This window comes from Nansenia antarctica (assembly GCF_963989245.1).
Source record: "Nansenia antarctica genome assembly, chromosome: 2".
In the NCBI taxonomy this organism is placed as follows: Eukaryota; Metazoa; Chordata; class Actinopteri; order Argentiniformes; family Microstomatidae; genus Nansenia; species Nansenia antarctica.
In genome coordinates this window covers 7,646,151-7,663,755 of record NC_137675.1, presented here as the reverse complement: position 1 = coordinate 7,663,755, position 17,605 = coordinate 7,646,151, and the positions used below count along the sequence as shown (strand labels likewise).

At 44.0% G+C, this 17,605-nt stretch overlaps 3 protein-coding genes across 3 annotated transcripts in view; 2 read left to right on the top strand and 1 right to left on the bottom strand.

Annotated features, from left to right (window-relative positions):
• Positions 1-1,080: 1,080 nt before the first annotated feature.
• On the bottom strand, positions 1,081-8,036 carry rexo5 (RNA exonuclease 5; the record flags this gene model as incomplete). The annotated part of the gene is made up of 17 exons (XM_080522637.1): positions 1,081-1,230; positions 1,425-1,534; positions 2,019-2,224; positions 2,415-2,994; positions 3,235-3,465; positions 3,609-3,731; positions 4,351-4,459; positions 4,615-4,706; positions 4,795-4,897; positions 5,079-5,173; positions 5,806-5,944; positions 6,179-6,294; positions 6,491-6,579; positions 6,676-6,783; positions 6,996-7,116; positions 7,427-7,553; positions 7,804-8,036. 17 exons carry the CDS (start codon positions 8,034-8,036, stop codon positions 1,155-1,157), a joined length of 2,658 nt encoding a protein of 885 aa, XP_080378763.1. The 3' UTR covers positions 1,081-1,154.
• Positions 8,037-8,971: 935 nt separating this feature from the next.
• eri2 (ERI1 exoribonuclease family member 2) lies at positions 8,972-13,550 on the top strand (the record flags this gene model as incomplete). Its single annotated transcript, XM_080522636.1, has 11 exons — positions 8,972-8,994; positions 9,154-9,218; positions 9,314-9,394; positions 9,506-9,633; positions 10,326-10,485; positions 11,320-11,420; positions 11,521-11,602; positions 11,796-11,884; positions 12,036-12,138; positions 12,454-12,649; positions 12,947-13,550. 11 exons carry the CDS (start codon positions 8,972-8,974, stop codon positions 13,548-13,550), a joined length of 1,632 nt encoding a protein of 543 aa, XP_080378762.1.
• An 856-nt stretch (positions 13,551-14,406) lies between these two features.
• LOC308151921 (ribonuclease P protein subunit p21-like) overlaps positions 14,407-17,605 on the top strand; it is a 3,275-nt gene continuing 76 nt past the window's right edge. Inside the window, exons 1-5 of the mRNA XM_080524818.1 lie at positions 14,407-14,592; positions 16,055-16,155; positions 16,545-16,627; positions 16,715-16,978; positions 17,086-17,605. The exon at positions 17,086-17,605 is cut by the window's right edge and continues 76 nt beyond it. Of these exons, the coding sequence (XP_080380944.1) occupies positions 14,536-14,592; positions 16,055-16,155; positions 16,545-16,627; positions 16,715-16,978; positions 17,086-17,147 (567 nt within the window). The 5' untranslated portion in view covers positions 14,407-14,535 and the 3' untranslated portion in view covers positions 17,148-17,605. The remainder of the gene's footprint in view (positions 14,593-16,054; positions 16,156-16,544; positions 16,628-16,714; positions 16,979-17,085) is intronic.

Sequence of the window (17,605 nt, the reverse complement as noted above, 5' to 3'; positions counted from 1 at the left end):
CAGTTATTGCCGTCACTCCTACACATGTTAATTAAAGGGTTTTTGATTTAGCATTTCAGCACTGAGAGGTTAGTTAATGCCTTGAAACATAATCAATGTTGATTTGAAGTCTAACTTCAGGTTAGCAAACTGTGATTTAGTCATTTGGGTAAACTATGCCTTAAGTTTGTGTCCAGAGGTGGAAGAACATCTTTACTTTTTCAAGATCTCATGTGAAGACAATAGTTGGTGGGAAAAAAAGCCCTGGAGCAAATAACCACTGGTTGTCCTTCGTCTGAAGGACATTCTACGACACTTCCTTGTTTCCACACTGACCTACGAGCCCTGGGGGGTATTCCATCAGCGTCGCTAAAGGAAAATCAAGGCTTATGCTTATTTTTGAACTCGAGACTTATCGGAATAAGCCTGGATTTTCCTTTAGTGACGTTGATGGAATACCCCCCTGGACAGGCAAGCGCAGAGACTAGCGGGCTTTCCTCTGTGCGGCGTTAACCCATCCTGAATCAGTGTAGAGTGGACTGAGGAGAAACCTCAGATTGTTTTTGAACAACGCTGCCAGTGTCTACATCCACTATGAATCCATTCTGGGGAGCCTCCTACTCTATTCGGTTGTTAAGTCTGACGTTTAGCAATTTCCGGGTCCAAATAAAAAAAAGAAATCACCAGTGTACTAAAGCGGTAGAATGACAGTTCAATTGTTTTTTTAGACTTAGATCTATTCATACAAGGGACACAGCACTGCGGCATTTCGAAGAGAGCGCCTCAGCCAACGTTGGACCCGGAAACAGTATTATCGCCTGGTCGATACGTCACGACTTAACAACCGGATTCTTCCCTCTTATCTCTTAATTCTGAACACCTTCCCCTCACCGGTTATTTGGAGTAGCGGGTCCCTTGAAATAACAAGACTGCATGAAACAATCACCTTTTTATTAGGTGGACTTGATCTCAAGTCGATACACAAGGCACACATTTAAAGGTATCCTGTACAAAATCGGTAAAACAGTAAAAAAAACAAAAAACATTTGTTCTGCTGCCGTATAAGATCACTCACTCTAGAAACAAGCCTGTACTGCGCAACACTACCGCTGTCCGTTATATGGTGATGTCAACTGCCCTGAGAGTTAAGAAGCCACTGATTGGTCCATGTCAAGTCAGTGGGTGTCGTCACTGGCCGCCGAGCTCCGTTTGATCTCCATGAAACACAGACCAGGAAGGTCGCCATGGGGACTGTAACGAGGGAGATCGAGGGATTATAGGCATGTAAACAAACTGTGAAAGAAGTTTACAGCATTAAAAAATCACTTTGAAAACCACAGGATTATTCATTAGAACAGAATAGTATTTGGATGTAAATCTGGTATCATATTTAAATGTATATGACGAGTATTCATTGTGTGCACACATATAAACCCGCAGGTCACCTGGTGTGTCCAGGCAGCAGAATGACACTTAGAGTGTTGTCTGGTAGAGCTCTGAACAGCTTCCCCAGTCGCCCGTCCAACTTCTTCATCGCAGACTCAGTTTCCTGCTCCTACAGGAAGAGTAGGGGGTTAATTCGGTTGTTAAGTCTGGCGGGACGTTTAGCAATTTCTGGGTCCAAATAAAAAAAATCCCTGTACCAGTGTACTAAAGCGGTAGAATGACAGTTCAATCGTTTCTTTTAGACTTGGATCTATTCATACAACAAGGGACACAGCACTGCGGCATTTCGAAGAGAGCGCCTCAGCCAACGTTGGACCTGGAAACAGTATTATCGCCTGGTCGATACGTCACGCCTTAACAAGCGAATACAGCCTCTGGCACAGCTTTTGACGCAACCCAAAAACATGGTGAGCAATACTCTGAGGTAGCCTCCCCTCCCTTCATGACCACTGCTGGGTGAACACACCAGGATAGGTTCCGGCCATACTTCTTTTACCTGTCTCTGTGATGAGGTAAACAAGAAGAGGACGGGGAGATATTTAAGACTTTGGGAACACATCCCGTGTGTCTGTGGTGGCATGTTATTATCTCACCTGAGTGTAGGTGTGGATAAGGTCCTGCTCCTCTTCTAGCGAAACAGGTATTCCTCCGCCGGGCTCTGAAGAGGGTTTGGGGGTTGTCATAGTAACCCAGGAGTGCAGGTGGGGTGGGGTCAGGGCTCTACAGGTATGTAAAGTCCTGCCCCAGAGTTCTAGAGGTGAGCTGAGGACTGCTTCCACACTCATGGAAGTCTTATATTCTGGAGGGAAAAAAACGAATATATATATACATAATTTAAATTAGATTATCGTCTAGGAAGTACCCAAAAAAATGATTAAAATGTAACCATTTTGAAATATTCATTGCTTTTTTGGTTACAATGTCTTTTATTTTATTACAGGTATCTAATCAAACAACATTATTGTACATCTCCATGTCCTTTGACTCACTTATGAATGCGTGTCTCCTAGAATGCTTCGTGGACAAGACAACACCCTTGACAGTGCCGAACTGTCCAAAGGCCTCACGGAGGTCCTCTTCAGAGAGCCCCGAGGAGTTGGCATGTAGCTCTGCTCCGTTAGCATGTAGCCCAGTTCCATTGACGTTGGCTGTGGCTTTTGAACAGTTAGCGTTTAGCTCAGTTCCGTTGACGTTTGCTGTGGCTTTTGAACAGTTAGCGTTTAGCTCAGTTCCGTTGACGTTTGCTGTGGCTTTCGAACAGTTAGCGTTTAGCTCAGTTCCGTTGACGTTTGCTGTGGCTTTTGAACAGTTAGCGTTTAGCTCAGTTCCGTTGACGTTGGCTGTGGCTTTTGAACAGTTAGCGTTTAGCTTAGTTCCGTTGACGTTTGCTGTGGCTTTTGAACAGTTAGCGTTTAGCTCAGTTCCGTTGACTTTTGCTGTGAGCTTTACCCTCTTGGCTTTAGACCGAAGCCCTGCAGCATAGACGGTGTTAGCATTGAGGGGGTCATCCAGCAGAGTGCTCAGAGTGATGTCCAGGTCCAGCGTAGACGCCTTCACTGGCCTCTGAACCTGCAAGGGACGTCAGAGGCAAACATAAACCATGAACCATTTCATACATAACCGCGATAAAATTATAAAGATCACATCCCTGAAATCGCACAGTACATTTTCATATCGAGTGAGAGATACTGAGAAGAAGAAAAAAAAAGAGGGAATGAGTGAGTGTGAAAGAGAGAGAGCAGGAAAGCGGGATTAAAAGACATGAGAAAGGAGGAGAAAAAAAAAGAGACAGGCGCAGAGACCACGGACCTTGATGTTGTGTCCGTGAACGGCGGTTCCGTTGAAGGTTTCGACGGCCAGCTGGGCTCCTTCCAACAGGTCAAACTCCACCTCCGCGTGCACCTGCTGGGTTGCGTTCAGCATCCTGGTGGTCCGTATGGGTCCACAGCACCGAAACAGCTTCCTCACGTCTCTCTCTGTGTAGGCCTCAGGGAACGGCCCCGCAAACACCACACACATCTCTCTGAGACGCACACACACCTGTAACACACACACACACACACACACACAATACTCGAGTAAGACCACACAAAACTCTCATATTCATACTCATATAATCTGAGGATGAAATCTGTATAGATATGAATTCAGTATTCACACTACAGGGGTGTAAACGTTTCTACCCTCTGGTAATGCTGTTCCGGACTCCCCCCAGTAGAGGTGGTCGTCAGAGAGTCCGAGAAGGAGGAGAACTGGACCACGCTGAAGGAGTGAGACTGCACCCTTCTTTTCGAGGAGGACAGGACCTGCAGGGTAAGCATCGCATTGTAATAACCCATGATCTAAAAGGACTTGGTGAAAGCTATATGTGACACGGTCATTTATTTTTATTTTTTTGGCATGTTACAAAAGTTGAAGTGTTGAAGAGCCAACTCAATATAACAAACAACAGTTTTAGGATCACTAAATACTTTAGCATTTGTGAATTGGATTCACTGTATTGTCTGCCGTAGGCTACTGGGTAAGTGATACATAGCTTGTAAACAAAGCAAGGACTGTGTGATCATCTAATTATGTGTAGTTATGTGTTTTTAGCATGTCGATGTTCTATCAGCATGTTGTGATCATCTGCTAAACATGCAGTTAGATGTTCATAGCGATGTACCTTCTTAGCTGATAGCCACTGTAGTAGCTAGTTTTGCGTGTGTTTTGATTCAGAGCAAGATTCTCCGGTATTTGTTTTGAGGCGTACCGACATTCAAATAAGCATGATCTTGTTCAACTATTATCAGATTTCAATGTATGGCACATCGAAAGCTTACAATCCGCACTTTCATAATCTGGACCTTGCCCTACTTGAGGACTTTTTCACCAGACACAGACACTCTAACTGTATGCCCGCCCCTCCGCTGTGTGACCCCTGACCTCTTTGTCTGAGCTATGCCACAGCTGATTGGATAGAGACAGGGTGATGTCATCACGCCTCCCTATATACCCCACTGAATGGCCAGACCGCTGTAGGACGTCAGCAAACCTGAGAGAGAGAGATGTGTGTAGTACAACAATACAGTAAGATGAAGAGTTATTTGTAGGCTATAACTGACATGAAAGCTATTAGAAAAAGAAGAACCTTTGGAAGACTTGTTGCGGGGAGGGGGGGAGGGGGGGGAAAGAGTTTGACAGTCATACCTGTTGCTGTGTTTGTGTGTAGATCTGTTGACGGGAGACTGAAGCATGATAGGACTCCCACCCCACAACTCCTCTAAATGCAACTCCACTACCTGACAATGGGAAAGACGATCTAGTTGAGTGTGTGTGAGAGAGAGAAAGAGTGTGTGTGTGTGTGTGTGTGTGTGTGTGTGTGTGTACCTTCCTGGGTCCAGTGTGTATAAAGTATTGGGCCAGCTCCAGTGCTGCCTGAGCGTCCTCTGTGGGGTCGTGACCATCCCTCTGCTCACTCTGAATCTCCTTCCTGTGGGCGGGGCATAAGAGGGAGTGGGAGGAGTCAGACTCTTCATCCAAGGCAGCGGTTACACAGCTAGTCGATGACAAACATTTACAGGGAGAATGTGGGGGTTTGTGTGACTCGTGTAAGCACAGTTTCTGTGTGTGTGTGTGTGTGTGTGTGTGTGTGTGTGTGTGTGTGAACTCACTCCAGCACGGTCTCAGCCAACACCTTGAGTTTAAACCTCGAGCCAAACTCTCTCCGGTAGAGCAGCGAGGTGTCAATCACATGAGGATGGACCAACTGAAGGGGAGACGACTAAATCAACAATGGACAATGTACACAAAACAAAGGCTGCACTATCTCTTTCTCTCCCTCTAAATCTCTGGATTTAGTTTAGTTTAGTTTATTAGTGTATAGTTTCATGGACAGTCCCCATTAATTAACAGCAGTAAAGCAGTACATGGAGCAGCTTTAGCCTACATGTGGCTAATTTCCAGCAAAAATTCCCCAGTCCCGGCAAGTTGTTATGCACCCTAAAATACATTAGTTAAAAGAAAATGAATTACATGATATTTACAATCCGAGCAAGCATAAGCAACATGAAGAAAGACATACAAACATATTGCACACAATTGGAGCGAGCAAAACCAAGAAGGCACAGATGATGGCAGCAACATCAATGCGGTTCATGCAATAAAGACAATACAAAGGGGACAAGGGAAAAGAAAATGGCCACAGCGACGACCAAATTGAAAGCACATACAAGACATACATGCAGGCGGGTAGCAGAGATAGAGGGGCAGCGTTGATGATTATGTCACATCATTTACATTTAAAAAGAAGGGAAGGGTGAAAGAGGGGAAGGGAATGAGACAATCGTAACGAGACCGTGTTGCTGTGGTAACATGCTGTCCATTTAATGGACCGCTCACTTTTAGAGCTCTCAAGTCGTTGTCGAGGGAGTGGCCGACCAGGACCGCGTTTCCTGGCAACGACTGCTTTATTTTGGATTGGACCTCCCTCAGGGTGGTGGTGACTGACTGCAGCATCTCCGGGGTGATCCCAGAAAACCTAGCAGAGGTGAACGGTGTTACACGCACGCACAGACACACACACAGACACACACACACGCACACGCAGACGCAGACACACACACAGACACACACACACACGCACGCACGCAGACACACACACACACACGCACACACGCACACACACACACACACACACACACACACACACACACAGACACAGACACAGACAGACACACACACAAACACACGTTTGCTAGTGTAGTGAATGTACCTGGTGAGATAGCTGACGATAGGGTTCTGTGGTTTGGCCAACTCATCTAGGACACAGCGCCCCCCACTGTCCACTAGAGACACGCGCGTCAACTCATAACCCTGTTTTGTGAGACACTACAAAAAGACACACGCACAAACATTAGAAAGAAACGGAACGACTGTGACCCAAAATAAGATTGAGGAAACCAAATCTGTTTCAGATCAAGGATACACAAGCAAATCACTTGTGCTCCACTATGTGGAACTGGAAACACTTTTAAATCCCAAGAAAGTTTCCTTTTAATCCCAAGAAAGGCTGGTGTCTTATTACCATCTCACAGTCCAGTCCATAGAGAGGGCTACTGTCAGTCACATAGTCATCACTGTCAGTACACACAAACCCCTCACTGCCAGGCATACCTGCAACATAGTAGCACAGAGGGAGGTCAGTGTGTGTGTGTGTGTCTGTGTGTTTGTATGTGTGTGTGTGTGTGTGTGTGTGTGTGTGTGTCTCACCCTTCACCGGGAAGTTCTTTTTGATCATTTCCTCCTGACTGAGGAGGTAGCCTGTGAGCCCAAGTGTCTTTGTTCCAAACTTCCTGATCACTGGGTGCAACCAAAGATCTACAGGAGGGAACACACACTTAGAACAAACACACATGCAGACTTACAACACAAAACACACACAGACACACAGACTCACACACACACACACACACACACACACACAGTGCTACATACATGCACCCCTAACACACATACACACTCGCACACTCCGAGCTAAGACAGCAGACAACACACATCCCCTCAACACACCACACACACACACACCTTACCTCCAGTGAGCGTTCCACTCTTCTGGTCTCCCTGGGAGACATCAGAACTCTCTCTATCAGAAACTTCGCTGCTGAAGATTCCAGAAGCCGGGTTACCAGGCGACGGGGTGAAACTGCGTCTCTGAGAGGGTCAAAGGTGGCAGGTCACATGACAATCAAGCATGGATGATTGTCATGTGATGTACAATACCAGTCAAATGTTTGAACACACATTCCCCATTCAATTGAAAGGGAAAGTGTGTCCAAACGTTTGATTGGTACTGTACATGGCTGAATGTAGACACGATTTACATATTTTTGTATGATTCCATATCATTCCAGTTCATTATTCAATTGTATTCTCAGAAGGCATTCTCTTACAGAAGGCACTGGGGTCAGACCTAGGCAGATGCTGAATTTTGTGAAGATATGACCGACATGACAAGGCTTACGGATGTGTAGTTGCTCCGGAGGTGTTTGAACTGCATGTAGTATCTGTAGAAGTGGGCCTGAGTCAGACCTTCCAAGATGACAACGTTTACGCCTGTTACTCTCCTCTGGCGGTGGAGGTGACACCAACTGACAGACACCCACACAGAGCAACATGCATGTTATTGTTGTGACTACAAGAGAGAGCTTCCTATCATTTCACGACATGACGACTAGCCTATATGATGAGGACATTGGTAATCTTACAAAGTAGGGTAAAGTTGCTCCTATGAACAGATTTAAAGTCCGTTTTTTTACATTCACCTTAATGGTTAGTAGTAGGGGGTTTGAAGCAGATAGACAGGTCCTAGATCTGTTCCTAAGGGCATCTTTTACCCACCTGGGTTGTGTCACACCGTCAGTTTCCCCCAGGGAAGCAAAGTGAAGTAGTTCCATCAGCTCTTTTAGCGTGACTGGTTCCTGGAGGCGGTCGGAAGGCAAAGAGAGCCGTGGAGGTCGAGGGAGAGGCTCAGTCCCATCCAGCCCGTTGCATTCAGCCCCAGCCACTCTTTTGGTATTCTCTGTGGTCGGGGAGGCGTCCCTCTTCCTCTTGTGACAGCGTGTTGCCTCCATAGTTCTTGTCTTGAATGGAGGGACTACAGAAAGGGGATACAGTCCTCAGGCCTGCTGACAATAACACAGGGTGCAGAACAGTGTCATCAGAACAGTGTCATCAGAACAGTGTCATCAGGACAGTGTCATCAGAACAGTGTCATCAGAACAGTGTCATCAGAACAGTGTCATTAGAACAGTGTCATCAGAACAGTGTCATCAGAACAGTGTCATCAGAACAGTGTCATCAGAACCGTATCATCAGGACAGTGTCATCAGGACAGTGTCATCAGGACAGTGTCATCAGGACAGTGTCATCAGAACAGTGTCATCAGAACAGTGTCATTAGAACAGTGTCATCAGAACAGTGAGACCAAGTTTCATTCCGAACACACGGCAGCAATGACAATTTAACTCAGATAAGCTGTGTATGTTTAGCTACCAGCCTGAAAAGTCGATCCTCCTTGATCGCAGCAGAAGGACAGTGTGGTCCTAGATGTGGGTTTAAAGGTGTTCAGACTGGTGTAGAAATAAGCCAGATTGGGCTTGTTTATTCACCAAACAACGACCGTATATACACATGTAACATTCCGGATAGCACGTACCAATAATGTGAAAAATCAGACGGGATAGCATGCGATATGAGTCGTTAATAAAGCTTAAATACCTCATAATATGTGTTGTGGAGTGAAACACGGTCTTCTCAGCTGTCCAGGCGTACGCCATGCTGCCGATCGATGATCTCTACCGGAAACGATTGGTTTTCCTGGGAGCCCAGAGTGCCGAGCTCAGAGTAACGGATGGGGGACGGGGATTCAAAAGTTCCCCGCGTACGGGCGACTGGCTGCTCTGTGATCGGTAGGAAGTGGACACACATTCACAATTCTCTGTTTCATGGACATTTCAGAATATTGTCCTACAACACAGTTGTGGCACTGGTCTGACGTAAAAGCGACATGTCGACGAAGAAATTGGCCAAGTAAGTAGTGCAAGCTAAGCTTGGTAAACTAGACCATTTGAGTTTGGGTTGAATATGTCCGCGACTTCGCGTTGATATGAATCACGTATACATCATGTTCTTAGGCCTACGTGAGAGAAATGCTTTAGTGTATTAAGAAGTCTGTACTTTCACTGTCAGAACACTAGGTTTGGTGAAGAAACGTAGCCAATCGTCAAATGGACAGAAGAAACCACTGATCTCAAGTAAGTCAGACTGACTCTATTGTTTTGCTGTGAATATATTTGTGTTTGAAATCCATGCAGCCGCTCATTAACTTCGGTCACTTCTGTTTATCTAGACCAGATCTTTTCTTACATGATTGTCATTGACTTCGAATCAACTTGCTGGCGAGAAAAGAACAGCTATGGCCAAGAGATAAGTAAGTTCACCTTTATAAGATGTCTTGATTGTACGACTGGGCCATTCGTATTGGCTGCAACAACCACCATCTCTCTCTCTCAATCCCCCATCTCTCTTTCTCTTTTTGTAGTTGAGTTTCCAGCTGTTTTGCTGAACACATCAACAGGGGAAATAGAGTCTGAGTTCCACACTTATGTACAACCACAAGAGCATCCAATTCTATCGGAGTTCTGCACCGAGCTCACTGGGATCACTCAGGTATGGTTTACCACACACACACACACACACACACACACACACACACACACACACACACACACACACACACACACACACACACACACACACACACACACACACACACACACACACACACACACACACACACACACACACACACACACACACACACACAGTCTTTCACCTAAAACCCTGTGTCTCTGACACTACACCACTATTAGTCCTATTAGGTGGTACATGTCAATTGAAAATATTCTAGCCCACAGACCAGAAATGACCCAATGATTCAGTGTCCTTAGACAGCCCATTGATACAGTCTTCCTTCTTAACTTTTTTTCAGCATATCAATGTTTACATGTCATGGTTGTTCAATGTTTACGTGTTATGGTTGTTCAATGTTTACGTGTTATGGTTGTTCAATGTTTACGTGTTATGGTTGTTCAATGTTTACGTGTTATGGTTGTTCAATGTTTACGTGTTATGGTTGTTCAATGTTTACGTGTTATGGTTGTTCAATGTTTACGTGTTATGGTTGTTCAATGTTTACGTGTTATGGTTGTTCAATGTTTACGTGTTATGGTTGTTCAATGTTTACGTGTTATGGTTGTTCAATACGTGTTATGGTTGTTCAATGTTTACATGTCATGGTTGTTCAATGTTTACATGTTATGGTTGTTCAATGTTTCCGTGTGATGGTTGTTCTTCTACAGAGACAGGTGGAAGCAGGAGTCCCTCTACACATCTGTCTGTCGCGTTTCAACCGCTGGCTGCAGACCGTGCAGCTACAGAGGGAAGTGGTGTTCCCCACGGACCAGAGGGGCTCCGCTGCTGCTGCCACGGGCCACCCCTGCACCTTCGTCACCTGGTCAGGTACACATGTCTTACAGCCTACAGGCCAGATCAGAATCAAGAATCAAGACTTCTTATGAAGGTGAACTTACTTATCTCTTGGCCATAGCTGTTGGCTAAGGGTCGGCTGTGGCGCAGGAGGTAGAGCCGCCGTCTTATGACTGCAAGGTTGGCAGTTCGGCGGTTCGAGCCCCGGCTGGCCACATGTCGAAGTGTCCTTTGGCAAGACACTGAACCCCAAAATGCTCCCAATGAGCGGGCCGGCGCCTTGCATGGTAGCTTGGTAGCGACATTGGTGTGTGAATGGATGAATGAGAGGCTGTTGTAAAGTGCTTTGGAATAAGGCGCTATATAAGTCAGTCCATTTAATCGCTTTCATTAGGCTACATCTTACTGTACAAGTACACAAGACAAAAATTCTTTAAGTAAGTACAAAATTAACCCTACATTGATAATGTAATAAACTGATGGATTTTACAGTGGCTTCAAGAGTGCAAAAATGCTGTGCAGAGTTCGATGATATGAAATGCAATATAATACAATACAGTATGGTAGTAAATTAGTCCAATGGTCATTTACTACCGTACTGTATTGTATTATATTGCACTGCATATCATGCTTCAGGTATGGACATGTAGTAAATACAGTATACTTGGTCAAATAGGCATGGTGTTACATATCAAAATAACTTACTTGGTTGGTACATATATCAGTGTTGAACCTGGTACAGTATGGATATGCTGTGCCTATATACAGTATAACATGATATTATTACTTAACTAGGCAACTGCAATTATATATCCCTACACAACCAGTGCACTTTTCCTCCTTCTTATATCAGTTTTATTGTTCCAGATTGGGATTTGGGTGTGTGTCTGCTATACGAGTGTAAACGCAAGCAGCTTCACAAACCTGACGTGCTCAACAGCTGGATCGACCTGAGAGCTACATACAGGGTAAAGTGTGTGTGTGTGTGTGTGTGTGTGTGTGTGTGTGTGTGAGAGAAATCTTAAGTGCTGGCTGGTTTGGTAACTCTGTCTCTTATTTATGTTTCAGCTGTTTTACAACAGAAAACCCAAAGGACTCAATGGAGCCTTGCAAGATCTAGGGATTCAGTTCGCTGGACGGGAGCATTCAGGTATACATGTGCATGCGCACACTTACACAAACAAACAATATCTTTCTCACTGGCCTCTTCACATTGTTGACTGATACCATCTTTGCCCAAGTTTCTCTTATCACACAGATTTGATCTCAATGAGACTAACCATACATGGATAATCGTATGAAGATTTGACACATTGACATTACATTTCACTGTAATTTTGAAGGATTGGACGATGCTCGTAACACAGCCCACCTTGCATGGAGGATGATGACGGACGGGTGTGTGATGAAGGTGACCAGGAGCATGGAGAGGGTGAGTGGCTTTCTGACGACCCCTCGGTACTACTGCTCCTCCCCCAAAGAAACACACAGGTGATTCCCTCCCAACCCGTTCACTTCATCTGTTGACATCTGGTGATTTATATAAGTATAGTTTAGTAACTGAATTATGCTTCTGTCCACAGGCACCAGTGAAGACCAAAACCCTGTTTGGAAATGCAGCAGGGAATGGTCGTCTTAGCAACAAAACTGCCGACGATGACATCAAAGAAGAGGCCACCATCGAAAGCGTGTCAACGACTACAACACACAGCCATCCAGAAACACAATCCAAGCTTTCAGAAAAAAAAACGGATCCCAATATGGAAGTGAACTCAAACATCGAAACGTGTAAATATCAGAGCCTGGTTTCTCCAAAGACTGTCCGTATCGGCCTGACTACTCCACTGTGTGGTAGCAACAGGTCAGTGAGAATAGGAACTGTAACAAACTGTAAACAATCTCCAATGGCTATCAATGTCCCCTTTCCACACAACATTACAAACAACCGCTTTGTTCTGGTTCCCACCACTGTGAACTACATTACCCATCTACCCCAACCAGATCTCAGCTCTGAACCAGAAGTAGGAGATTGGGAGGAGGAAGTGCCTCTCTTGGTGGAAACGGAGGAATGTGGTTCTTATGATGATGTGGTAGTGGAGGACGATATCCACACAAAAAAGGAGCAGTTTATGGACGATGAGACTTTGATACATGGAAGGACCTTGGTGGATATATGGACGGACGCTAAGCCAATGCAGTCAGATCTGGTCAAAGGTCTAATCAGGACAAGACCCAGTTCTAACAACTCAAAGACAACCTGTTTGCCAAGCCTTGAACAGAGAGAAGGGACACTGGTGTCCTCCAATAATACTGTATCTTTGACAAAAACAACATCTTATGCCTCCAAGGTCTCTTTTGCCAGACCCAAACCTGTTATCCGAGATTCTACTCCATTGACTTCACATTCAAGAATGTACACAGCAACAACATTTAGTAACTCTGTAAAAATGTCAAGGTCCACACTGAATACCTCTATACCCGATACCTGTGCTAGACCCAAACCTGTCATCCATGGTAACCCACTGGCGACATGTTCAGGACTGCACATGGAGACACCAGGCCAGTCCTTCATGATCTACAAGGACAAGTCAAGAACAACATCCAATACCACCACACCCAGCGGTCCCTTCTTCACCAGACCTAAAGCCGTAGTAGGTCACCCAAAACCCTTGGCCACATGTTCAAGACTGAACACCAACACACACAACCACCCTTCCAAGGAGGGGTCACGCCGTTCCACCTCAGTGTCCCGTCCTTCATCGGGGGCCTCGTTTTCTGTCCCGCCCTCGGTCCTCTCCTCATCTGTTAACCGCTCCTCTTTCCCGCCGAGGGCAGGAGTCAGAATCACATCCCCGTTGTGCGTCTGTGGCCGAAGGGCCAAGCGGCAATCTGTCGCCAACGGCGGACCGAACCATGGGAGGGCGTTCTACTGCTGCCCCGTTCGTAAGTCAGGCCCCGGGAACAGAAAAGGCTGTGACTTCTTCAAGTGGGAATCGGCTCTCCTCAAGGCTAAATCACCAGTGGCTGCATCGTCTATTGCTCTGTGTTTTAACTCAAGTCTTCGGCTTCTCTCTTTTTCATCCAGGAAGAGTTACTAACTGAGGTCATTGACCTCACCTCTCTTGCAGATCAATGTATTGAAGTGTATCCTTCAGGGGTTCCTGGACTGGTTGGACCATAGCTGGATACATCCTCCGCTATGCTCACCTGTGGGATGTTGATAAAAACTATGCAGGGTCCTGATGATGATGTAACATATACTGTATCTATAGCAAGTCCAAATCCAACAGGTGAGGATGTCTTCCTGGACCACTGCAATATTAGTTAATTGTGTATACTATGTCCTATCAGATCTGTTATTTAAAACGGTTCTTTGTCTATTGTGTAATCATGTCTTATAATTGTGTACTTTTTGACATGAGATGTATGTATGTGTACGTTCAAAAAGCTGATTTCTTGTTCTATTTATTTGCTGTACGCTCTGAAATGAATTTTTGTGAATGTAGAATATCATTTTTTAACTGACTGATTGCTTGTAATAAAACAGATTTGATGAATTTTATAGCATGGACTATTGTCATCATAGTGAGTTTAGTTTGCAAATACAGACTTTATAGTAACTCAAGTGAACTGCATTGCAAAATAGTTGAACTTACTTTATTCATATTAATAAATATAGTTATGTTTTGATGGACTGTTATATATTTATTTAATGTACAAGCTTGCTTCTGTAGGATGAAGTAGCCTACTAATGAAATGGGGATGTGGTCTGAGGTATAAATGCTGATTTCAAATAAAGGAATATATTTGATGTCATACCAAATGTCACCATCAGATGGCGCTCTGTCCTGTGGAAGAGAGAGCCGTGAAATAAGAGATTGTTTTCCCCCAGCAACAACCCGTCATCTCTGTTTAGTCCAGTAGTGAAAGCTGCACAGCCAGAGTCCAGTGTGTTGCTGCTAGCTAGCATGTTAGCTAGGTATCCCCAGATAGGATTTGTAACCCATATGAAATACACATTTTCGGTATCTTTCTAGTATCTATCTTATCTATCTGGTTCGCTGGCTAAACCCATTCGTGTCAATGGCAGGAAACCTGAAAGACAAGGAAGCCTATCAGCGACTAAACTTTCTATATCAGGTCGGTTTTTCTTGATGTGACATTTCCTCCAATGTTGTTCAGTAATGTTTTATACGTGTTTAGGGTTAACATATACTGGTGTTTTATACGTGTTCAGGGTTAACATATACTGGTGTTTTATACGTGGTTAAGGTTAACATATACTGGTGTTTTATACGTGTTCAGGGTTAACATATACTGGTGTTTTATACGTGGTTATGGTTAACATATACTGGTGTTTTATACGTGTTCAGGGTTAACATATACTGGTGTTTTATACGTGGTTAAGGTTAACATATACTGGTGTTTTATACGTGTTCAGGGTTAACATATACTGGTGTTTTATACGTGGTTAAGGTTAACATATACTGGTGTTTTATACGTGTTCAGGGTTAACATATACTGGTGTTTTATACGTGGTTAAGGTTAACATATACTGGTGTTTTATACGTGTTTAGGGTTAACATATACTGGTGTTTTATACGTGTTTAGGGTTAACATATACTGGTGTTTTATACGTGGTTATGGTTAACATATACTGGTGTTTTATACGTGGTTAGGGTTAACATATACTGGTGTTTTATACGTGGTTAGGGTTAACATATACTGGTGTTTTATACGTGGTTATGGTTAACATATACTGGTGTTTTATACGTGGTTAGGGTTAACATATACTGGTGTTTTATACGTGGTTAGGGTGAACATATACTGGTGTTTTATACGTGTTTAGGGTTAACATATACTGGTGTTTTATACGTGGTTATGGTTAACATATACTGGTGTTTTATACGTGGTTAGGGTGAACATATACTGGTGTTTTATACGTGTTTAGGGTGAACATATACTGGTGTTTTATACGTGGTTAAGGTTAACATATACTGGTGTTTTATACGTGTTCAGGGTTAACATATACTGGTGTTTTATACGTGGTTAAGGTTAACATATACTGGTGTTTTATACGTGTTCAGGGTTAACATATACTGGTGTTTTATACGTGGTTAAGGTTAACATATACTGGTGTTTTATACGTGTTTAGGGTTAACATATACTGGTGTTTTATACGTGTTTAGGGTTAACATATACTGGTGTTTTATACGTGGTTATGGTTAACATATACTGGTGTTTTATACGTGGTTAGGGTTAACATATACTGGTGTTTTATACGTGGTTAGGGTTAACATATACTGGTGTTTTATACGTGGTTAGGGTTAACATATACTGGTGTTTTATACGTGGTTATGGTTAACATATACTGGTGTTTTATACGTGGTTAGGGTTAACATATACTGGTGTTTTATACGTGGTTAGAGTGAACATACTGGTGTTTTATACGTGGTTAGGGTGAACATATACTGGTGTTTTATACGTGTTTAGGGTTAACATATACTGGTGTTTTATACCTGGTTAGAGTTAACATATACTGGTGTTTTATGCGTGGTTAGGGTTAACATATAATAATGACACATATTTTTGTTTCCTCCAGGCTGCTCATTGTGTTTTGTCCCAAAACCCAGAGAACCTGGAGTTAGCTCGTTTTTACAGCTTCACACAGAAGACCATCGCAAAACGTTTGGTGTTGAGACAGTGAGTAACATGCCCACAATAAGTTAGTTAACACGGTTTGAATGTTATTATATTCACAAGATGCACAACAAATTTTTTTGTATTGTTGGAGCATCCATGACATGAGCATGATATGAACATGATGTGTGCATGATATGATGTGAACATTGCAGCAATTTCCTTCACGCGACAGGCGTGGCTAAACCTTAAAAATATTTTTTATATTAAAATCTAAAAACCTTAATGTTTTGCAGCAGTTATGATTAAATACAAACACTTATCAATGTCTTTTATCCATTAACTATTGTCTTATTGAATGTTTTATTTTTTTAATAATGTATGTAAAGCACTTTGAATTGCCCCTCTTGTATGAAATGTGCTATACAAATAAACTTGCCTTGCCTTTGCAGAGACCCATCGGTAAAAAGAACATTATGCAAGAAATGCTGCTCTTTGTTGGTACCTGGAGTGACGGCAACCGTAAGACAGAGAAGTACGGTTAACTAAGCCTTGAGGTCATATTGTGTTTTTCCTTGGTTGCATACTATGGTTGGGCTAACCGATGCTTTATTCTGTACAGGGACTAGACACAGGAACCGTGTGACCGTGGTGCGATGTCTCAGCTGTGGGCAGAGCAAACGGTTCCTGAACGATCCGAAACATTGTCTCTGGGTGGACCGACCTGAAGCACAGCTGGAGAACCAGCCCCAGAACCAGCCCCAGAGCCAGAGACAGAACCAGCCCCAGAACCAGAGACAGAACCAGCCCCAGAGCCAGCCCCAGAACCAGAGACAGAACCAGCCCCAGAGCCAGCCCCAGAACCAGCCACAGCCAGCTAAATACGGTACCAGTCCCAAACCGTCCTAAAGCACCCCCGATGATCAAAAGAGACGTGATACAATTGCTGAGATAGTTCCTTACCCTTTCGGCGTTATCTTTGTTCTTTCTCAGCTGCAGAACAACGCCCTTCCACTGGAGGGTTGCAGGAAGGCGGGACCGGGACCGGGCCCTGACCCAGAAATCCTCCATGGGATCTTTGTCTTTCCGGCACCGGTTGCCTCCATCCGAGCCTTGAGTGCAGTGGACCCCATCTATACATCATCATCTTCTTTTTCTTAGAAGTTTAATGGCAGCTTGCATCCTTGGTGTTGCATTACTGCCATCCCATGTATATGTTACGGTACATGTGGGAATACGGTACATGTGGGAAAACTAGGGTTAGGGTTAGGTGCTAGGGTTAGGGTTAGACATGCCAGCATGTACCAAGTCGACGTAGCACCTAACCCTAACCCTAGTTTTCCCACGTACCGTATTCCCACATGTACCGTAACATATACAAGGTGTAGACTGGGTTAGTGAATTCAGATGAACAGTGACATGTCTTAGCCAATCCTATGCAGAGTGAAATATTTATTTATTAAATGGGTCATTTTTGTATATATCCCACTCTGTCTCTGTTGACGGCCCAGTT